General features: G+C 35.6%; 1 protein-coding gene across 5 annotated transcripts in view; it reads right to left on the reverse strand.

The window, feature by feature from the left end:
- PDCD10 (programmed cell death 10) overlaps positions 1 to 19,164 on the reverse strand; it is a 59,428-nt gene that overhangs the window by 18,416 nt on the left and 21,848 nt on the right. For all 5 annotated transcript variants that reach the window (XM_039480335.2, XM_010335697.2, XM_074405620.1 and 2 more), the window contains 2 exons: positions 8,920 to 8,973; positions 811 to 928 (listed from right to left, as the gene is read on the reverse strand). In XM_039480335.2, the coding sequence (XP_039336269.1) occupies positions 811 to 928; positions 8,920 to 8,973 (172 nt within the window). The remainder of the gene's footprint in view (positions 1 to 810; positions 929 to 8,919; positions 8,974 to 19,164) is intronic.

A 19,164-nucleotide genomic window follows, 5' to 3' on the forward strand; every position in this document is an offset into this window, starting at 1 on the left:
ATCTCACTTAAAAACGAAAACCACCACCACCAGAAATCCAACACAAGGGCTGCGATCACAGCGGAGCAATTGCGGAAAGGAGGTTCAACCAGAATTCACCAGGTTCACTGTAGACTTCATTGTAATGCTGCCTACATTCAATCAATGTAGGCAGCATTACAACTCTACCAATTCAATATATTATGATGTAAGGGGTGCAAATGCTCAACTCTAAATAATGATAAGGGCTTTCTTATAATCATGGAATCAGTTAAAATACCTGTTTTTTGTTCTCCCTTAATTATGGGCAATTATATGTCCACATTTCTCTAAATTAGTAGGAAAATTGCTACTAAACTTAAGTAAAACCCATGTCTAGTTATTTTTTAAGAAAAGCAAAAAGAATGGTTATATTCTCTTAAATCTGTGCTTGAAAAAAAGATGCTGTACTAAAGTTAATAAAACAAGCAAACAAGAACCTCATTATTTTCAAACTTTAAATTTTTTGCTTAAAATTGACACACTCCAAATAGCTTATCTTTTAGTAAAACTGAAACCACCAAACATAAAGGAAGAAAAAAGTAAAGCATGTAGCATAAACAAACTTCAAGTAATTAAATCTTACAAACATAAAAAGCAAGAAAAAAAACTATTTTTCTATTTTATCTAGATTAGCTTCCACTATCACTATCACCACCACCACCACCATCATAAGTGAAGGGAAGGGGGAAAAGCAGTAGGGAAGGAAGATTTTTTAGCCGAATAATAATGATTTAGAGGAAATGCTATTCAACATTTGTAAAACTTAAACAAGGTTTTTCTTTCCGATACCTTCTACATCATCAGCTGCCATACGAAGAAGGGATTCCGTGAAGTTAACTTCTACACTTTTTTTCTCTAAAATTTTCATAATGATGTCTTGTGTCAGACCTGGATTTTCTTTTTCAGCCTATAATAAAGAGAAAACTAGTTTTGAAATATAGATAAGGAATCAACATTTTAAAACCAAAGTTTAATTGTTTAGAATCTGTTGAGAACTTCTTACACTGATAACTTTTAAGGGTAGAAATCTTTGTAAAGCAGGTATCCTGATGGCATTCGCTAAGGCTGTTAGAGCTTGTGCACCTGGCTCTTTATCACTAAGGTTCCATTTTCCATTTGAACATAAAGAACTTAATATTTTCTACACCTTTATATACTCTCTTGCAACTGAACTAAACACAGAAATAAGGATTATATGTTTTAGTAATCTATCAATTACTCTTCTCATTACTTTAAATACACGGAGGGTTTTGAACTTTTTAAAAATTTGCTAATATTGTATGTAACTCAAGGACCAAGGAATAATCCATCTGACTAGTATTTTGTATACTCTTTGCATTTATATTAAGAGAATGCCAGGAAAAACAAAAAAGGATTTATTCTGAAGGTTTTACTGAAGCTATATAATATTACCTTATTTTCCCACACAATGATTTTCATTTCCTATTTTATTTTTGTAACAAGAATATTTCCTTCACTGGTTTCTAGAGCATCATTAAACCTTTTACTACCTTTTGAGCTTGTTTCACTAAGTTTGCATTGGTTCTATGTTACTTGGACTCCCAAGAAAATAAAATCTTCTAGCCATTTCAAGACTGCGTATAGAGTTCTGAGTTTACCAAAGCCAGAGTTACTTTTCAGATTTCAGTTTTTCCCAGTAAATTCAATAATCACACTTGATGTTTGTTTCCTTTAGGATGACTATCAATTTTAATTGTTATACTGATGATTTTCTTTCCTTTTTGCCCTAATATTAAACAGCAAATAGAAACACAATTTTTGATCTTAATCAGATGGCAATCTTTTTGTTGCCCTATGTGTCAAGCACACTTAACCTCTGCCTCTTCAATTCCACTGATTATCACTGCAAATACAGTTTTCTTCTCTTCCTATTGCTCTTTCCATTAGCTTGTCTTGTTTCTCATTAGATCTCAAGTATCAAAAAACCGAAGCGTTGTGGGACGAAATAAGAAAATACACGCATTTATCTCAATCCTGGGATCATTTTAAATGCTGTCAAATACTATTCAGGGAAAATAATTTTGATAGATGATTAATGACAATCAACCGTGTCTGACTGAATCCTGTTTCTTTTATAAACGATGTTGACTTTTCCCTCCATTGATATATATTTAAGAAAGAATCCATTTTTTAGCCAGGCATGGTGGGGTGTGGCTGTGGTCCCAGCTACTTGAATGGTTGAGGTGGGAGGACTGCTTGAGACCAGGAGTTCAAGGCTGCAGTGAGCTGTGATCATGCCACTGCACTCCAGCCTGTGATTAAGAATAAGAACTCATTTTAAACAAACAAACTTTTTTAAAAGGAGTTTCCTTTAAAAGATGTCCAAATATAGCTTAAGATGTGTTATAGCATTTATGTGGTAAACTGCCACGAAATTACATATAATGTAGCATTTGCTAACAATACTTTATCTTCTCTAAAAAGCAATAAATCTACCTACATAATGAATTATCTTGCGTAGGTGGGGAACATTCTCTATGTGCTTGTAGGGAATGACAAAAGAAAAACATCTCTCTGATTAAGTTATAATAAAGTACTGAAAGGTTTAAGTGCTAAAAGTCTTAGAATAAAGTTTTCAATACCAATTCAGTCTGGGACTCCAAAATGCTAAAGCTAGATCATTACGAAAGTCTCACAGATGTCCTTAACTTTCTCAGTTTTTAGTGCCCTTAGTGCCAAGAGATATACCTCACAGTGCTGTTTATTAAACAATTAGGTCCAAACAACTTATTAAGTACTACATTCTAACTACTTAGCCTTTAAAAAAAAAATACACATAAATTGAAAGAAAAATGTTTTACTTCATTCTTAAATAACCACGGTCACTTATTACTGAGATGTGTGTGCCTACTGGGCACTTCACAATTTCTCAGACACTGGACTTAGATTGGAACTTGCCACTCTCATTTCCTCTTGCACACATATTTTTTTTCTGGTACTTTTGTTAGATAATAGCACAGGACAAGAAATCCAGCTTCTCAATGACCTACCACCATTGAAAGCAGTGTAGAACAATCTAATATGCCAAACTGCAATCTATCTCAAGCTAGGAGTCCACACAGTGTCAAACAGATGTTGAGTATCACTGTACACCTGCAAAATTTTAAAATACTTCGTGGTATCCCTCTGAATTTGCTACAGGTCACCAGGTACCTCCTGGAAGGAGTAGTCTTAGGACCTGATGGCTAAAGACCGGGTTAAGCTAATTCTTATTTTAATAGCTTGAATTTTTAATGATTTTTAATCATCTCCACGTGAGCAGTTCATCTCTCCAGCAAACAAAACGAACAGATATGTTCTTAAAGAGACAATCTACACCTCTAGATTTTCGTTCAGAATACAACTTGACAATCTATGTCTAAACAATCTACACCTCTAGATTTTCCTTCAGAATACACCTGATAGGGTGTTTAATCTTTGTAAAGAACCCAGCTGTAGGAGAAAAATAACCTGAAGGGCAGCAACATACACTCTTGTGGATCAGTGATTCTCAATTTGGAAGATGGACAACCTGTTGGAAGCTCATAAAGAAATAAGGGAGAGAGAGAATCAAGTAGAATACAGCTAACCCTTGAAGAAGTGGTTTTAACTGCTCAGGTTAAAAAAAAAAAGTAACTTACATGCAATTACTTTTCAATAAATACATAGGACAATTTTTTGGAGATCAGTGACAATTTGAGAAAATTTATAAACTGGCCTATAGTGAAAATAATAATAAAAACATACGTTATGAATGCATAAAATATAGGTATCTACTAGTCTATTTTAGTATCTATCATAAAATATACACAAATTATTAAAAAGTTAAAACTTAATCAAAACACACACAAACACAGACCGTACATGGTGCTATTTGCAGTTAACAGAAATATAAACAAATGTACAGACACAATATTAAATCATAACTGCACAATTAATACATATGTATATGTAATAATTTTGAAGCCACCTCCTATTGCTGTTGCAGTGAGTTCAAGTATTAGTAAGTATATGATTAAAACACTGTGTGACTCTAATAATCTCCATGTGAGCAGTTCATCTCTCCAGCAAACTGCACATCCCAATACAAAGTAATACCTCCTAGGTCTCACTTTTTTTTTTTTCCTGATGTTTAGTGCAATGATTTAAACCTGGAATAACACCATGAGACCCAACAAAGTGCCACTAGTGATGCTGGAAGTGTGCTCAAGCAGCAAAGACGTGACATGACAAGAAGGTGAATTGAGTGATACTGAATTGCCTGAATCCAGCCTAAAGATCATTGTAAGGAGGAAGAAAAAAGGAAATTCATGAAACGAAGCAATTGCTGCAACTACATCAACAGGTAGGAAAACGTTGCATGTTTTGTGAAATACCTTTTTGCCTCTTGTTGAAAATGCAGCTTTTAAGTGTGTGCAGGATATCTGTAAGAAAGGCATACCTACAGAACCTAATATGATTCAAGAAAAGGCAAAGTCATCCTATGATAAAGCAAAAGGAAAAGTCTAAAGCTGAGAATTTACTGCCAGCCAAGGATAGTTTGATAACTTTAGAAAGAGGTTTCATTTTTAAAATGTCGAGGTAACAGGAGTAACAGGAGAAGCAGATTCTGACAAGCAGCAGTGAGTAAGTCCCCACACACCATTATGAAAATCTCTGATGAAAAATTATTCTGCCTGAAAAGGTTTTTTTAATACAGATCAAAGTGTCCTATTCTGAAGAAAAAAAGAGCCACAAAGAATATTAGTAAGGCAGATAAGTGAGTTTCAGAATTTAAGGCAGTAAGGGTATATAATCAGGTAATACAATTCTGTTAAACCCCGGAGCCTTGAAAGGAAAAGAAAAATACCAGCTGCCAGTCTTGTGGTCATACAAGACAACCTAGACAAAGAGAACCCTTGTTCTAGACTGGTGCCATCAATGCTTTGTTCCTGAAGTTAGAAAGCACCTTGGCAATAAGGGATGGTCTTTTAAAGTTCTTCTGACTGTATGTATGAATCTATAGAAATACCTATATATCTATAGATCTATATATATAGATCTATAGATATATAGACCTATATAGATATCAGATATATATTTAGAGATATCAGATGTATATATAGATATCAGATATCTACACACACACACATGCAATTAGATACAAGGTCTTGCTATGTTGCCTAGGCTGGTCTTGAACTTCTGGTCTCTAGTCTCACACTTTGGCCTCCCAAAGTGCTAGGATTACAAGCCTCTGCAACTAGCCTTTCTTTTATTATTATTATTATTTTTTTTTTTTTTTTTTTTTTTTTTTTTTTTTTTTTTTTTTTTGAGACGGAGTTTCACTCTTGTTACCCAGGCTGGAGTGCAATGGCGCGATCTCGGCTCACCGCAACCTCCGCCTCCTGGGTTCAGGCAATTCTCCTGCCTCAGCCTCCTGAGTAGCTGGGATTATAGGCACACGCCACCATGCCCAGCTAATTTTTTGTATTTTTAGTAGAGACGGGGTTTCACAATGTTGACCAGGATGGTCTCGATCTCTCGACCTCGTGATCCACCCGCCTCGGCCTCCCAAAGTGCTGGGATTACAGGCTTGAGCCACCGCGCCTGGCTCTTTTATTATTATTTTTAAAAATTCATCTGATATTGGATAATGTCCCTTGCCTCCCAGAACCCCAATGAGATACAGAAGGTGTCAAAGTGGCCTTCTTGTCCCAAAACACCATACCTCTAAATCAGCCTCTACATATGGGGATTATAAGAACTTTTAAGGCTCATTATACAAGGAACCATAAAGTCTCTATGGAAAGGGATGTTAACAATCCTTGGTAGAAAAAATACCAGGTAAGTCTGGAAGAATTACACCATTGATGATATTATTGCTATAGAAAAACACTTGGAGCCTAAAACAATAAATTTCTGCTAGAGAAAACTGTGTCCACATGTTGTCCATGACTCCACAGGATTTACAACAGTGCCACGGAAATCACGAAAGAGATTGTAGATATCATAAAAATGGTAGAGGATGAAGGGTTTCAAGATACGAATATAAGAGAAATTTAAGAGTAAACAGACAATGAGAAAGGAGTGCCAGAAAACAAATGGACATGAGACAATCCAGCAGAAGAATTCTGTTTATTCAAGGTTGCTTTATGACAGACCCTTCTATGACACGAACACTGAAGCTAAAGAACATGTTGGAAGACTGGTACTGTACGGAAACATTTTCTGAGAAATGACAAAGCAAGTAAGTCAGAAATTAAAGTTATACTAAGTGTGCCTGCCTCTTGCCTCCCCATCCACCGCCTCTACTTCTGCCATCCCTGAGCTAGCAAGACCAACCCCTTCCCTTCCTCCTCCTCAGCCTATTTAATGTGAAGACGACAAGGATGCAGACCTTTATGATGATCCACTTCCACTTAATGAGTAATAAATATATTTTCTCTTCTGATTTTGTTAATAACATTTTCTTTTCTCTAACTTAAAGAACACAGTATGTAATATATAAGATACACAAAATACATGTTAATTGACTGTTTCTGCTACCAGTAAGATGTTCTAGTCAATAGTAGGCTTTTAGTAGTTAAGTTTTTTTGAAGTCAAAACTTATACTCAAATTTTCAACTGTGCAGGGGATCAGCACCTCTAATCTCCACATTGTTCAAGGGTCAACTGTATATATATTAAAATATTCAGTAGTATTATCTTGGGAAAAAACTATTTTAATCCTCTTTTTCTTCCAAATGACAAAAAGTATAATAAAAATTGTTGTTGTAGACCAATAATTGGAAGTATGAATATAAAAGATTTTACGACTGGTAAGGTTTCTTTCATAATTTTTCAAAAGTTGTAATTAAAAAAATACAAACATCTGTTTTTAACATGTCTTCCTTCCATTTCATTTGAAATTTAACAAATTAAATGTGATCATTTAAAATACATCAGTGGAAAAAAAAATCAGTGCAAAGTTAGCTAATTTGTTTTCTTCCAAAATAAATAACATACTAGCCATGGAAGAGAAACTTTATCCATGGATCAAACCATATCTATCACAGCCACATAATTTGTGCTTAAGCATTAAATCATTAGCTTGTACGTTAGAATGTTACAAGAAAAACCCTCATAAAATTTATTTTATCTTATGAATGTGATTGAAGATATTATTTACTCCATCAGACAGGGTCTTCTCTCTGTTCCTGGTATTAGAAAAGCTGCAAACTTGACTTTTGTCTAAGCAACACTATACTGTACAGATTACTTTTCCTTCTTTTGGCCACAAAGATGCTTAAGATAGCATCATGCCTCCCTAATGATCAAATATGCCATTCCAAAACCAAACTGACACTCAAAGAAGAAAACAACAATAAAAAAAAAAGATTATGGGGTTGCTTCACTAACCCAATGATTTGGGGTGATGCAATTTAATGAAGCTACTAAATATATATACTCACCTTGCATCATAAGATATTCAATCAAAAAAGCTCTAGTCTAACATATATAATATAGATTATTGTGATAATATGAAATATCTAGTGGCATTACCTGTGCTATCAGCAAAGGGTGGTATTAACAAACTTTTGTAACATGAAAGAAATCAAGCTTAATGGATTTACAGTTTCAACTCCAATTAAAATATAAATGTATTCCACATTTAAACATTACAATACTTTACCTAAAAGACAGGTTATTTAAGCTGCTGACAGGAAGGAACACGAAAATTAACATTTTGGGCACCATGATATATATTTGGGATGGAGGACCAGATAAAAGTTTTACATTAAAGAATACATTCAACATGTACGGTAAGTCTCTAAAGTAGGGCTGTACAACAGAAATGTAGTATCAGCAACAACTATGAGCTACCTATGTAATTTTAAGTGGCCACATTAAAAAAACAGGAGAAAGACACGGGTAAAATTATTTTACTCATACATCCAAAAGATTATCATTTCAACATGTAATCATTATAAAATACTTAGATTACTGAGCTAGTTTACATTTTTCTTAAAGTCTTCAAAATCGGCGTATATTTTAACTTGGAACATATCTCGATATGAACTAGTCTTATTTGAAATGCTCAAAAGCAACATGTGGCTAGTGATGATCCACTGAACAGCTTAGGTCTAAAGACAATGAAAAAATTTTGAGTGACTTAACTGTATATCCTTAAAGTACATTTAATTCACTATATTTGAAGGCATTATTTTCCTGTTGAAAAATATGTTAGACTCATGTTCTATAATTAAACAATAGAATAACTTCTCAAGTTAAACTTTTACAAATACTTTTTAAAATACTTTTAAACTTTTACAAATACTTTAAATTTTTACTTTATTTTGAGACAGGCTCTTGCTCTGTCACCCAGGCTGGATCACAGTGGCACAATCATGGCTCACTGTAGCCTCAAACTCCTGGGCTCTAGCAATTCTCCTGCCTCAGCCTCCTCAGTAGCATGAACAACAGGCACACATCACCATGCCTGGCTAACATTTTCATTTTCTGTAGATATGGGGTTTCGCTCTACTGCCCAGGCTGGTCTTGAGCTCCAGGCCTCAACCTCTCAAAGTGTTGAGATGACAGGCATGAGCCACCATGCCCAGCCATGTAAGTTTTCAAAAGGTAAAAAAAAAAAAAAAAAAAAAAAAACCCTCAAAAATATAATGTACAGTTAAAGAGAACACTCTGAAAAAGTCAGTTTCAAAGGCACAAAGTGATGAAAAGATGAAATAAATGCTAATGATAACAGCATTTGTTCTAGTTTATCTTCTGGAAGTGTTTTAAGCTTTATTGAATATAGTAAAACAGGCATAAGATGGCTAAAAAGGGTTTCACTAAAAGAAAATAAACTGGCAACCATCACATGTACTTATATTTACAAATACTGCACACTTTAATCATAATAAATTATTTGCACCTCACCTTAATGAAAGCGGCTCTCAGTGTCTGAGCTGCAGATAGATTTACTCGTTCTAGCTGCAATAAAAATTTAAAATCATTATGAATATCAACTTTATTGGGAAAGCACATTTCTGAGATTCCATTCTGTGGCAATCACATGAATACATTAAACATTTAATCAACAAACATCCTTGTTAATAATTGTACATTACCATAATTCTTCAATTAGACAGGGTTTCAAACATTTTCAATGAAAACCATGAAAAATTTTAAGTCCTTAATTTTTTATAAAAAAAATTAAAGCCAACCCAAATGCTTTTAATTTTTATATCAAATATGTAAGATTTATAATTTCAAAAGATTAACGTCCTTACTACACACATTAATTCAGTTTTCACCGAACTAAAGGCAAAGAATTTCATAAAAATAATTCCATTTATAAAGAGTTAACTGCCAGGCTTAAAAAAAAACCTAGTTAAATTCTGATTTTTTCAGTCCTTAAGGATTGAGCTAGTTAACTCAATAAAATTCAATTGTATTTATTTTTTATTAGGGACAATATTATATTAGAAACAATATAACCTATATAGATTTTTACCAAGCAGAATATTTCTACACAAATCTTATGAACATATATTATGCAATAAAGTCCTCCCTTGAGGCAACAAAAATGTAAGTTTTGCTTTAGAAATCACTCACACACACACACACACACCCCTCTGTATGAGATCTCTAACACTTTAAATCAATTTATTTTCTAAATAAGAAGTTACAAATGCTAAGAACCAAATCTCCTTACAAATTATTCACCCTAAGCACAAAGCAAAAGCAACAGAATCTGACAAGGTAGGTGGTTTATCCACCAAAAAACAACAAACCATTTAGCTTAATATTTAACATGACTTCTAACAAATCTTGCAAAATCTAATATTGCCTCAGTGGGTAAAAACAAAGGCATAAAGAGCCCAGCAAACACTGTAGAAAGAAATAACTACATAAGTAGTTCATAATTAACAAAGGTATGTTTCCAAAAAATGGAGAAAGTTTCCTACTTCGAAGTAATTAATGGAATTACAGTGAATACTAATAAGATTAAAATAACAATGTAGCTCATTAGATCTCAAGTTCTTGTTACGCAAGAGAGGCAGAGACAGACATAAAAAATGAATGTTTCCATTCTGATAGGAACCACTTCCTTACTGAGGTTTACACTACACTCTGACCTCTTTTAAAAAGGTCTGAGTCAGCTGTATGCCTTCAAGTATCAACGTTACTAGTTCATTCTGTACTGCCCTGAATGGTATGTTAAAGGATCCAGACAAGTAAAAGTGCCCAGAAAAGTTCACGAAGAGCTTAGTATTATCTGAGATAGTTATCAACATCTCTAGATTTCTAGACTCATTTTACTTATGTGAACCTTAACAACAACAACAAAGTCACAGGAAGCTCATATATACACTAAATCAAAAAATCTGTGAGCTCAGAAGCACTTCACCAAAATTCTGCTGGGAGCCATTTGAAGATACACTGCAGTCATGCCTCGCTTAATGATGGGGATGGATACGTTTAGAGAAACATGTCATCAGGTGATTTCAACATTATATGAACATCACGAAATGTACTGACATTATAGGGACAGCCTACCACACACCTAGGCTATATGATGTTGCCTACTGTGCCTAGGCTACAAACGTGTTACATTTACTGAACTGACTACTGTAGGCAACTGTAACACAATGGTAAGTATTTGTGTATGTAAACAAAAAGAGGTAATTTGTTGCACTACAATGAACAATGGCTTCAACATCACTAGATGAGAGGAATTTTTCAGCTCAATTACAATCTTATGGGACAACCATCATACATGCCATCCATCCACCACTGACTGAAATGTTACGTGGCACAAGATTGCATATACCCAAAGGCCTTACAATAAAGCCAAAAGGCTTTCTTACTCATAGGGTATTGATACATCCCATGGTGTCCAAAACAGTACCAGGCACCTATCTATTGTTTGAACTGAATTTAATCTCTCATCCATAAATTTAACTGACCTGTTCTTAAATCTATCTGTAATTTCAACCTATACTACTTAGGTAGCAAGACGTTATCTTCTTCTCCATTTTACAAAGAAGAAACTCATTTTGACACTAAATCCTGTAAACAAGCCACTAATGCTACCCTGACTCCCTGTACTCACTCTTCCAGACTGAAGCCATTGAATCTCTTCAACGCTGCTTCTTTAAGGACCAACGCATTACTGAGTTCCTACCATGTACTTGAGTTCCTACATGTACAACATGAAGCAGCTATATGAAAAGTGGAGTGACAGCCATCAGTTAAAACGGAAAGAAGTCTTTATAAACATGGGATTTGAATTTGTCTTTAAAAAGTGTGTTGTGGCCTCTTAAAATCATCCTCCTGGGAAGTTCTCCCACTTAGAAGTTTCTTCCGGGTTGGTAACACATGGGATGTCATGATTTCATGTAAATTTAGGAAAGAAAAGGATTTCCATTTTGTTTCCAGCCTCTTTAGAGTCCAGCACTTTTTGAGCTTTAAGGTAACAGTCTTCGTCTAGGGCATCTTTAAAGAATAAACACAATAACCTTCTTGGTAGTAACTGATAGTGCATACACTGTACTTTGGGTCCACTGAAGGAGGAATATATGACTGCACCTTTTATTAATGGATACTGGGACAGCGAGAGGCTGCTTGGGCCTCAGTTATACAGTATGTCCATGTAACCAGTAAAGGACTAAGAGAAAATAAGAGAATCAGAGTGAGAGAACAGGTATGTAACACACTTCACCTCTCCTAAAAGAGAAGGAAAAGTACCTCCTAAAGCACATTCGGAGACAACAGATTAAGTTGGGTGAGCCTAAGAGAAGGTCTTACCTCAACCCCCCATTCTTCCAACTCTGTTTTGTGAGTTCCTTCTGTAACTTACTGTTGATAGTCTTTAAGAACACTTACACTTACTATCAACCACCAATCAGGCATATTTACTCTACTTCACTTATAAAAATATTTTAAAAGCTTCCACATAACTCTGATTCCATGAAGAGTACATTTATTGTTTTGCTCTTTCCAAAAGTATCAGTTTCTTCTACACTTTTCTAACATCAAGCTAGTTTCCTAAAACCATAATTTATATATATATATATATATTTAAAAAATCCATTAGCCCTTGGGTTACTCAAGTTTTAAAAGACTCTTGCTTTCATACTTTTGTGAAAGCTGTGTGGTCTGTTGTTGTTTGGTTTTTTTAAAGGTCAAAATAATTAGGATAACTGGATCTGAATTGTGTACAAATCTACTTGCTTCTTCAAAATCAGGCAAGATTTGACTTTTTCCATGTTGACACTCCTCTCCCTACCTATACTAAACAAAGATTGTTGATCCTATTTCTTAAAAAGAATTAAACTGGGCCAAGTTACAAGAATAAATACTTTAAATACATCTCCTGTGATTCAAATAAAAGTGAGGTGAGTCAAGAAAAAAATAATAAGCATGCAAGAAAGAATTAATGGAGTCAAGAGGTTACTTATTACTGTTTGAACTGTCACAGAGAAAGATAATGCAATCAGCTGTATTTTGTACATGTGAAGTTCACGTTTCTAAAAGAATCAGTTCTTTGGGTTGCCAAGCTGTCTGGCAAGAAATGTAATCGGAACCACCTATCATAAAAATATTCCACTAAAACACTGCCTACAAGTATACAAAGCTGTGAAATACATGTGAAAGATTTCTTAATAGCCAACACTTACTATATAACTAGTACTATTTTAAACACTTTACATCAACTTATTTATTTCACAGAGTTGTTAGGTTAATGAAGTACACCACTGTTTATCCTGGTTCTACAAGTAAGGAAACAGGTAAGATTAAATAACATACTAAAAAGAACAGTAATTCAAACCCAAAATGTTGATTATGATCACTTCAGGATAGTAGGATTGTAGATAAAATCTCTATCTGCATTACAGAATGTTTACTATGCTGAAAGTTTGAGGACTGGTTTATTTTATCTTAGCAGGAAAAAAAGATAAGAGGGGAGGCAAAGCAAGATGGCCAAATCAAAGCCTCCATTGATAAGAACGTTCCCTCTGCAGGAATAGCAATTTTACCAACTACACACAAAAAGACACCGCCAAAGAAGTAAAAATCAAGTGAGCAATCATAGTACAATTAAAGAGGCAATAAAGAGGGCAGGAAAGACCATCTTCAATTGCTGATGCCACCTCTCCCCCATCCTGCAATAGCATCTGTGTGGCACGGACAAACAATGTGTGTACTTGGGTGGGGAGAGCACAGGGACTAGGGGACTCTGCAGTGCTGACCAATCACAGTGGGTAGCAAAAATGTGCTGGACTCAGCTAGCAGTCACCCACAAACGGGAGCATTTGGACATGACCTAATCAGAAGAGAATCGCCCATCCAAGAGATTAGAAATCAAACAAGCCTTGCCACCAAAGGCTGAAGTGCTCTAGGGTCCCAGGTGAACTTGAAAGGCAGTCTAGGACACAAGGACTGCAATTCCTGGGCAAGTCTTAGTCTTAGAGTCAGTGGACTCAGTCAGCACATGACCAGCTGAGCCACTAGGCGAGGCAACCAAGGCAATAGATGGGTCACTTCTCCCCAAACCCCAGGCAATGGAGCTCATAGCAATGATAAGGGACTCTCTTCTGCTTCAGGATAGGAAGGCAACAAGTGAAGGTAACAGATGTTTGTCTTATACCTTGTATACCAGCTTAGTCACAGTAGGATAAGGCAGCAGGCAGAGTACTGAGGCCCCATTCCAGGCCCTACCTCCTGGACAACATTTCTAGATACACCCTGAGCCAAAAGGGAACCCACTGCCTTGAAGGAAAGGACCCAATCCTGGCAGGATTCGCTGCTGACTAAAGAACACTCAGGCCTGAATAACCAACAGCAATACCCAGGTAGTAAGCTGGTTGAGATTCAGACATGCTGGCTTGAGGTGAAACCCAGCAAATTCCCAGCTCACTGTGGTGGCTACAGTGAGAGATTCCTGCTAAGGAAAAGGAAAAGAAAAAAGGGATTTTGTGTTAAATATCTTAGGTATCAGTTTAGATCTTGAGGTCTCTGAGTCCAGGCCTAGGTTTCTGGATCACATTTCTAGACCTGCCCTGTCCGAGAGGAGCCAATTGCCCTGAAGAGTGAAACTCAGACCCAGCAGCAATCACCACAGGCTGGCTGAAGAGCCCTTGGGTTTTAAGTGAACATCAACAGTGGCCTAGCAGAACTCCCTGCGTGCCAGTGACCAGAGAGAGAGGCTCTTCTGCCTATAGAAAGGAGAGAGAAGAGGCCGGGCGCGGTGGCTCAAGCCTGTAATCCCAGCACTTTGGGAGGCCGAGGCGGGTGGATCACGAGGTCGAGAGATCGAGACCATTCCTGGTCATTATGGTGAAACCCCCTACTAAAAATACAAAAAATTAGCTGAGCATGGTGGCGCGTGCCTGTAATCCTAGCTACTAAGGAGGCTGAGGCAGGAGAATTGCCTGAACCCAGGGGGCAGAGGTTGCGGTGAGCCGAGATCGCGCCATTGCACTCCAGCCTGGGTAACAAGAGCGAAACTCCGTCTCAAAAAAAAAAAAAAAAAAAAGAAAGAAAGGAGAGAGAAGAGCGGGAAGGACTTTGTCTTGTACTTTCAGTGTCAGCTCAGCCACAGCAGAAAAGAACACCAGGTCGATTTCTAAGGTTTTCGACTCTTAATTCCTGGACCCCAAAGTGCATCTCTAAACCATGTGGGGCCTGGGGAACTCGCCACATTGAAGGGAAGGACATAAATCTGGCTGGCTTCACTACCTGCTGATTGTAGAGCCATAGGGCCTTAAATGAACATAGGTGGTAGGCAGGTAGTGGGCAGGCCCTGGGTCATACCCACTGCTGTGCTGGCTTTAGGTCTGATCCAGTGCAATTCCAGAGGTGGTGGCAACAGGGGTATCATCCCACCCCCCAGCTTCAGGCATCTCAGCACAGAGAGACAGAAAGACATATTTGTTTGGGAGAAAGTAAGGAAAGAGAACAAGAGTCTCTGCCTGGTAATCCAGAGAATTCTGGATCTCAGTCAACACCGCCAAGGCTGCAGTATCTCTATGAGACTGAAAGAACCACAGCATTAGTGAGCTTGGGGCCTAAGTCCTTTTGAATACTTAGAAAGTCTTCCCAAGAAAGATGCACAAAAACAAGCCCAGACTGAAAAGACTACAATAAATACCTAACTCTTCAATGACTAGACACCAACAAACATGCAGAAGCAACAAGACCATCCAGAAAAACATGACCTCACCAAACGAATTATATAAGGCACCAGGGACCAATCCTGGAAAAACACAGATGTGTGACTTTTCAGCCAGAGAATTCAAAATGACTGTGTTGAGGAAACACAATGAAATTCAAGGTAACTCAGAGAAAGAATTCAGAATCCTATCAGACAAATTTAACAAAAAAAAAAAAAAAAAAAAAAAAAAAAATTATTTTTTAAAATAAAGCAGAAATCCAGAATTGAAAAATGCAATTGACATACTGAAGAATGCATCAGCCTCTTAATAGCAGAATGAACCAAGTGGAAGAAATAATTAGTGAGCTTGAAAACAGAGTACTGAAAATGCACAGAGGAGTCAAAAGTACAAATAAGAATTAAACACTCCTACAAGATCTAGAAAATAGTCTCAAAAGGGTGAATCTAAGAGTGACTGGCATTAAAGAGGAGGTAAAAAAAAGAGAGCGGTAGAAAGTTTATTCAAATCAATAGTAACAGAGAACTTCCCAAATCCTGAGAAAGATATCAATATCTAAGTAAAAGCAGGTTATAGAACACCAAGAGTTAACCCAAAAAATACTTGTCGAGGCATTTAATAATCAAACCCCCAAAGGTCAAGGATAAAGGTTCCTAAAAGCAGCAAGAGAAAAGAAACAAACAACATACAATGGAGCTTCAATTTGTCTGCAAGACTTTTCAGTGGAAACTTTACAGGACATGAGAGAGTAGTATGACATATTTAAAATACCGGAAGAAAAAAATTTTATCCTAGAATATCCAACAAAAAAATCCTTCAAACATGAAGGAGAAATAAAGACCTTCCCAAACAAATGAAAGCTGAAAGTTTTCATCAACCAGACATTTCCTAGAAGAAATAACAAGGAGAGTTCTTCGACCTGAAAGAAAAGGACATTGATGAGTAAAACATCTTCTGAAAATGCAAAACTCAGTGGTAATAGTAAATGCACAGAAAAACGTAAAATATTATAATACTGTAATTGCGATGTGTAAACTACTCTTAAGTAGAAAGACTAATAATGAACCAATCAAAAATAGTAACTATAACAACTTCTCAAGACAAACAGTACAATAAGACAAAGAGAAACAACAAAAATTAAAAAATGAGAGGGATGAAGTATAGAGATTGTATTGGTTTTCATTTTGCTTGTTTATTTATATGATCAGTGATAAGCTGGCATCGGTTTAAAATAAAAGGTAATAAGATAGTGCTTGGAAGCCTTATGATAACCTCAAAACAAAAAACATACAATGTACACACCAAAAATAAAAAGAAATTAAAACATGCCACCAGAGAAAACTGCCTTCACTAAAAGGAAAATAGAAAGGAAGGAATGAAGGAAGAGAAGACCACAAAATAACCAGAAAACAAAAAAAAAATGGCAGGGGTAAGACCTTATCAATAATAGCATTGAATGTGAATGAACTAAACCATCTAATCAAAAGACAAAGAGTGGCAAAACGGATTAAAAGCCAAGAACAATCTGTTGCCTACAAGAAACACATTTCACCTATAAAGACACCTGAAATCAAAATAAAGAGACAGAAAAAGATACTCCATGCAAATGGAAACCAAAAAAAAAAAGGGTAGGAGTAATTATACTTGTATCAAACAAAATAGATATCAAGACAAAAATTATAAGGAGATATAAAGGTCATTATATGATGATAAAGGATTCAATTCAGTAAGAGGATATAACTGTAAATATATATGCACCCAATGCTGGTGCACCCAGAAACATAAAGCAAATATTGTTAGAGCTAAATGGAGAGACTGACCAAAAGATTATAAAAGCTGGAGACTTCACCACCTGACTTTCAGTACTGGACAGACCTTTCAGACAAAAAAATCAACAAAGAAACATCAGACTACATCTGCACTACAGAACAAATGAACCTAAACAGAATATTTCATAAAACAGCTGCAGAATACACATTCTTTTCCCCAGTACATGGATCATTCTCGAGGACAGACCATATGTTAGGTCACAATAAAAGTCTTAAAACATTCAATTAACACGAAACATCTTCTCTAAACAATCAAATAAAACTAGAAACCAATAACAAGAGAAATTTTTGAAACCATACAAACACATGGAAATTAAATAACAGGCTTCTGAATGAATTGTGGATAAATAAAAAAATTAAGAAAGAAAATGAAAAATTTCTTGAAACAACTGAAACACAGCATACCGAAACCTATGGGATACAGCGAAATCAGTACTAAAAGGGAATTTTATAGCTATAAGTGTCTACATCAAAAAAGAACAAATACTTAAAAATAACATGCATCTTAAACAACCAGAAAAGAGCAAACTAAACCCAAAATTAGTAGAGGAAAAGAAATAATAATAAAGATCAGAGCAGAGATAAATGAAATTGAGACAAAGAAAATACAAAAGATCAATGAAACAAAAACATGCAGAATACACATTCTGCATGTGTATTTTTAAAAAGATAAGCAAAATTGACACAACTTTTAAAAAGAGATAAGCAAAATAGACACAACTTTAAACCAACTTAGAAAAAAAGAAAGAAGACCCAAATAAATAAAATCAGAGATGAAAAGGGAGACATTACAACTAATACCACAGAAATTCAAAGGATTACTAGTGGCTACAATGAGCCACAGTATGGCAATAAACTGAAAAATCCAGAGGAAATGGATGAATTCCCAGACACATAACAGCTATCAAGATTGAACCAGGAAAAAATCTAAAACTTGAACAGGCCAATAATAAGTAACAAAATCAAAGCTGTAATAAAACCATCACCCAGTAAAGAAAAGCCCAACATTCGATGGCTTCACTGCTGAATTCTGCCAAACATCTGAAGAACCAATACCAATCCTACTCAAACTATTCTGAAAAACAGAGGAAGAGAGAATAATTCCAAAGTCATTTTGCAAAGCCAGTATTACCCTGATACCAAATCCAGAGAACAACACATTGAAAAATGAAAACTACAGGCCAGTATCTCTGATAAATAAATACTCAACAACATACTAACAAACCGAATTCAACCATGCCTTAGAAAGTTCATTCATCATAACCAAGGAGATTTATCCCAGGATTCAAGGATGGTTCAACATATGCAAATCAATCAATGTGATACATCCTATCAACAGAATGAAGGACAAAAAGCATATGATCATTTTAGCCAATGTTGAAAAAGCCATTTGCTACAATTCAACATCCTTCATGACAAAAACTCTCAAAAAACTGGGTATTGAAGGAATATACCTCAATATAGTAATCGCCATATACAACAGACCCACAGCTAGTATCATGCTGAGCAGGGAAAAACAAAGCCTTTCCTCTAAGATCTGGAACATGACAAGGATGCCCACTGCCACCACTGTTATTCAACACAGTACTAGAAGTCCTAGCTGGAGCAACTGTACAAGAGAAAGAAAGAAAGGGCATCCAAATTGGAAAGGAAGAAGTCTAATTATCCTTGTTTGTAAATTACATGATCTTACATTTGGAGAAACCTAAAGACTCCACAAGAAAACTATGAGAACTGATAAATTAAGTAAAGTTGCAGAATACAAAATTAACAGCATTTCTATATGCCAACAGTGAACAATCAGAAAAACAAATTTAAAAAGTAATCCAATGTATCATAGCCACAAATAAAATTAAATACTTAGGAATTAAGTTAACCAAGGAACTGAAAGGCCTTTACAATGAAAAGTATAAAACAATGATTAAGGCAATTAGACACAAAAAAAAGGAAAGATGTTCTGTGTTAGTGGATTGGAAGAATCAATACTGTTAAAATGCCCATAGTACTCAAATCAATCTACAGATTCAATGTAATCCCTAGCAAAATACTAGTAACATTCTGCACAGAAATAGAAAAAAAAAAAAATCCTAAAATTTATATAGAACCACAAAAGGCCCAGAATAGCCAAAAAGAATGAAAATAGAAGAGTCACACTACCTGACTTCAAATTATGA

The sequence above is a fragment of the Saimiri boliviensis genome, chromosome 9 (assembly GCF_048565385.1).
Source record: "Saimiri boliviensis isolate mSaiBol1 chromosome 9, mSaiBol1.pri, whole genome shotgun sequence".
Taxonomy (NCBI): domain Eukaryota; kingdom Metazoa; phylum Chordata; class Mammalia; order Primates; family Cebidae; genus Saimiri; species Saimiri boliviensis.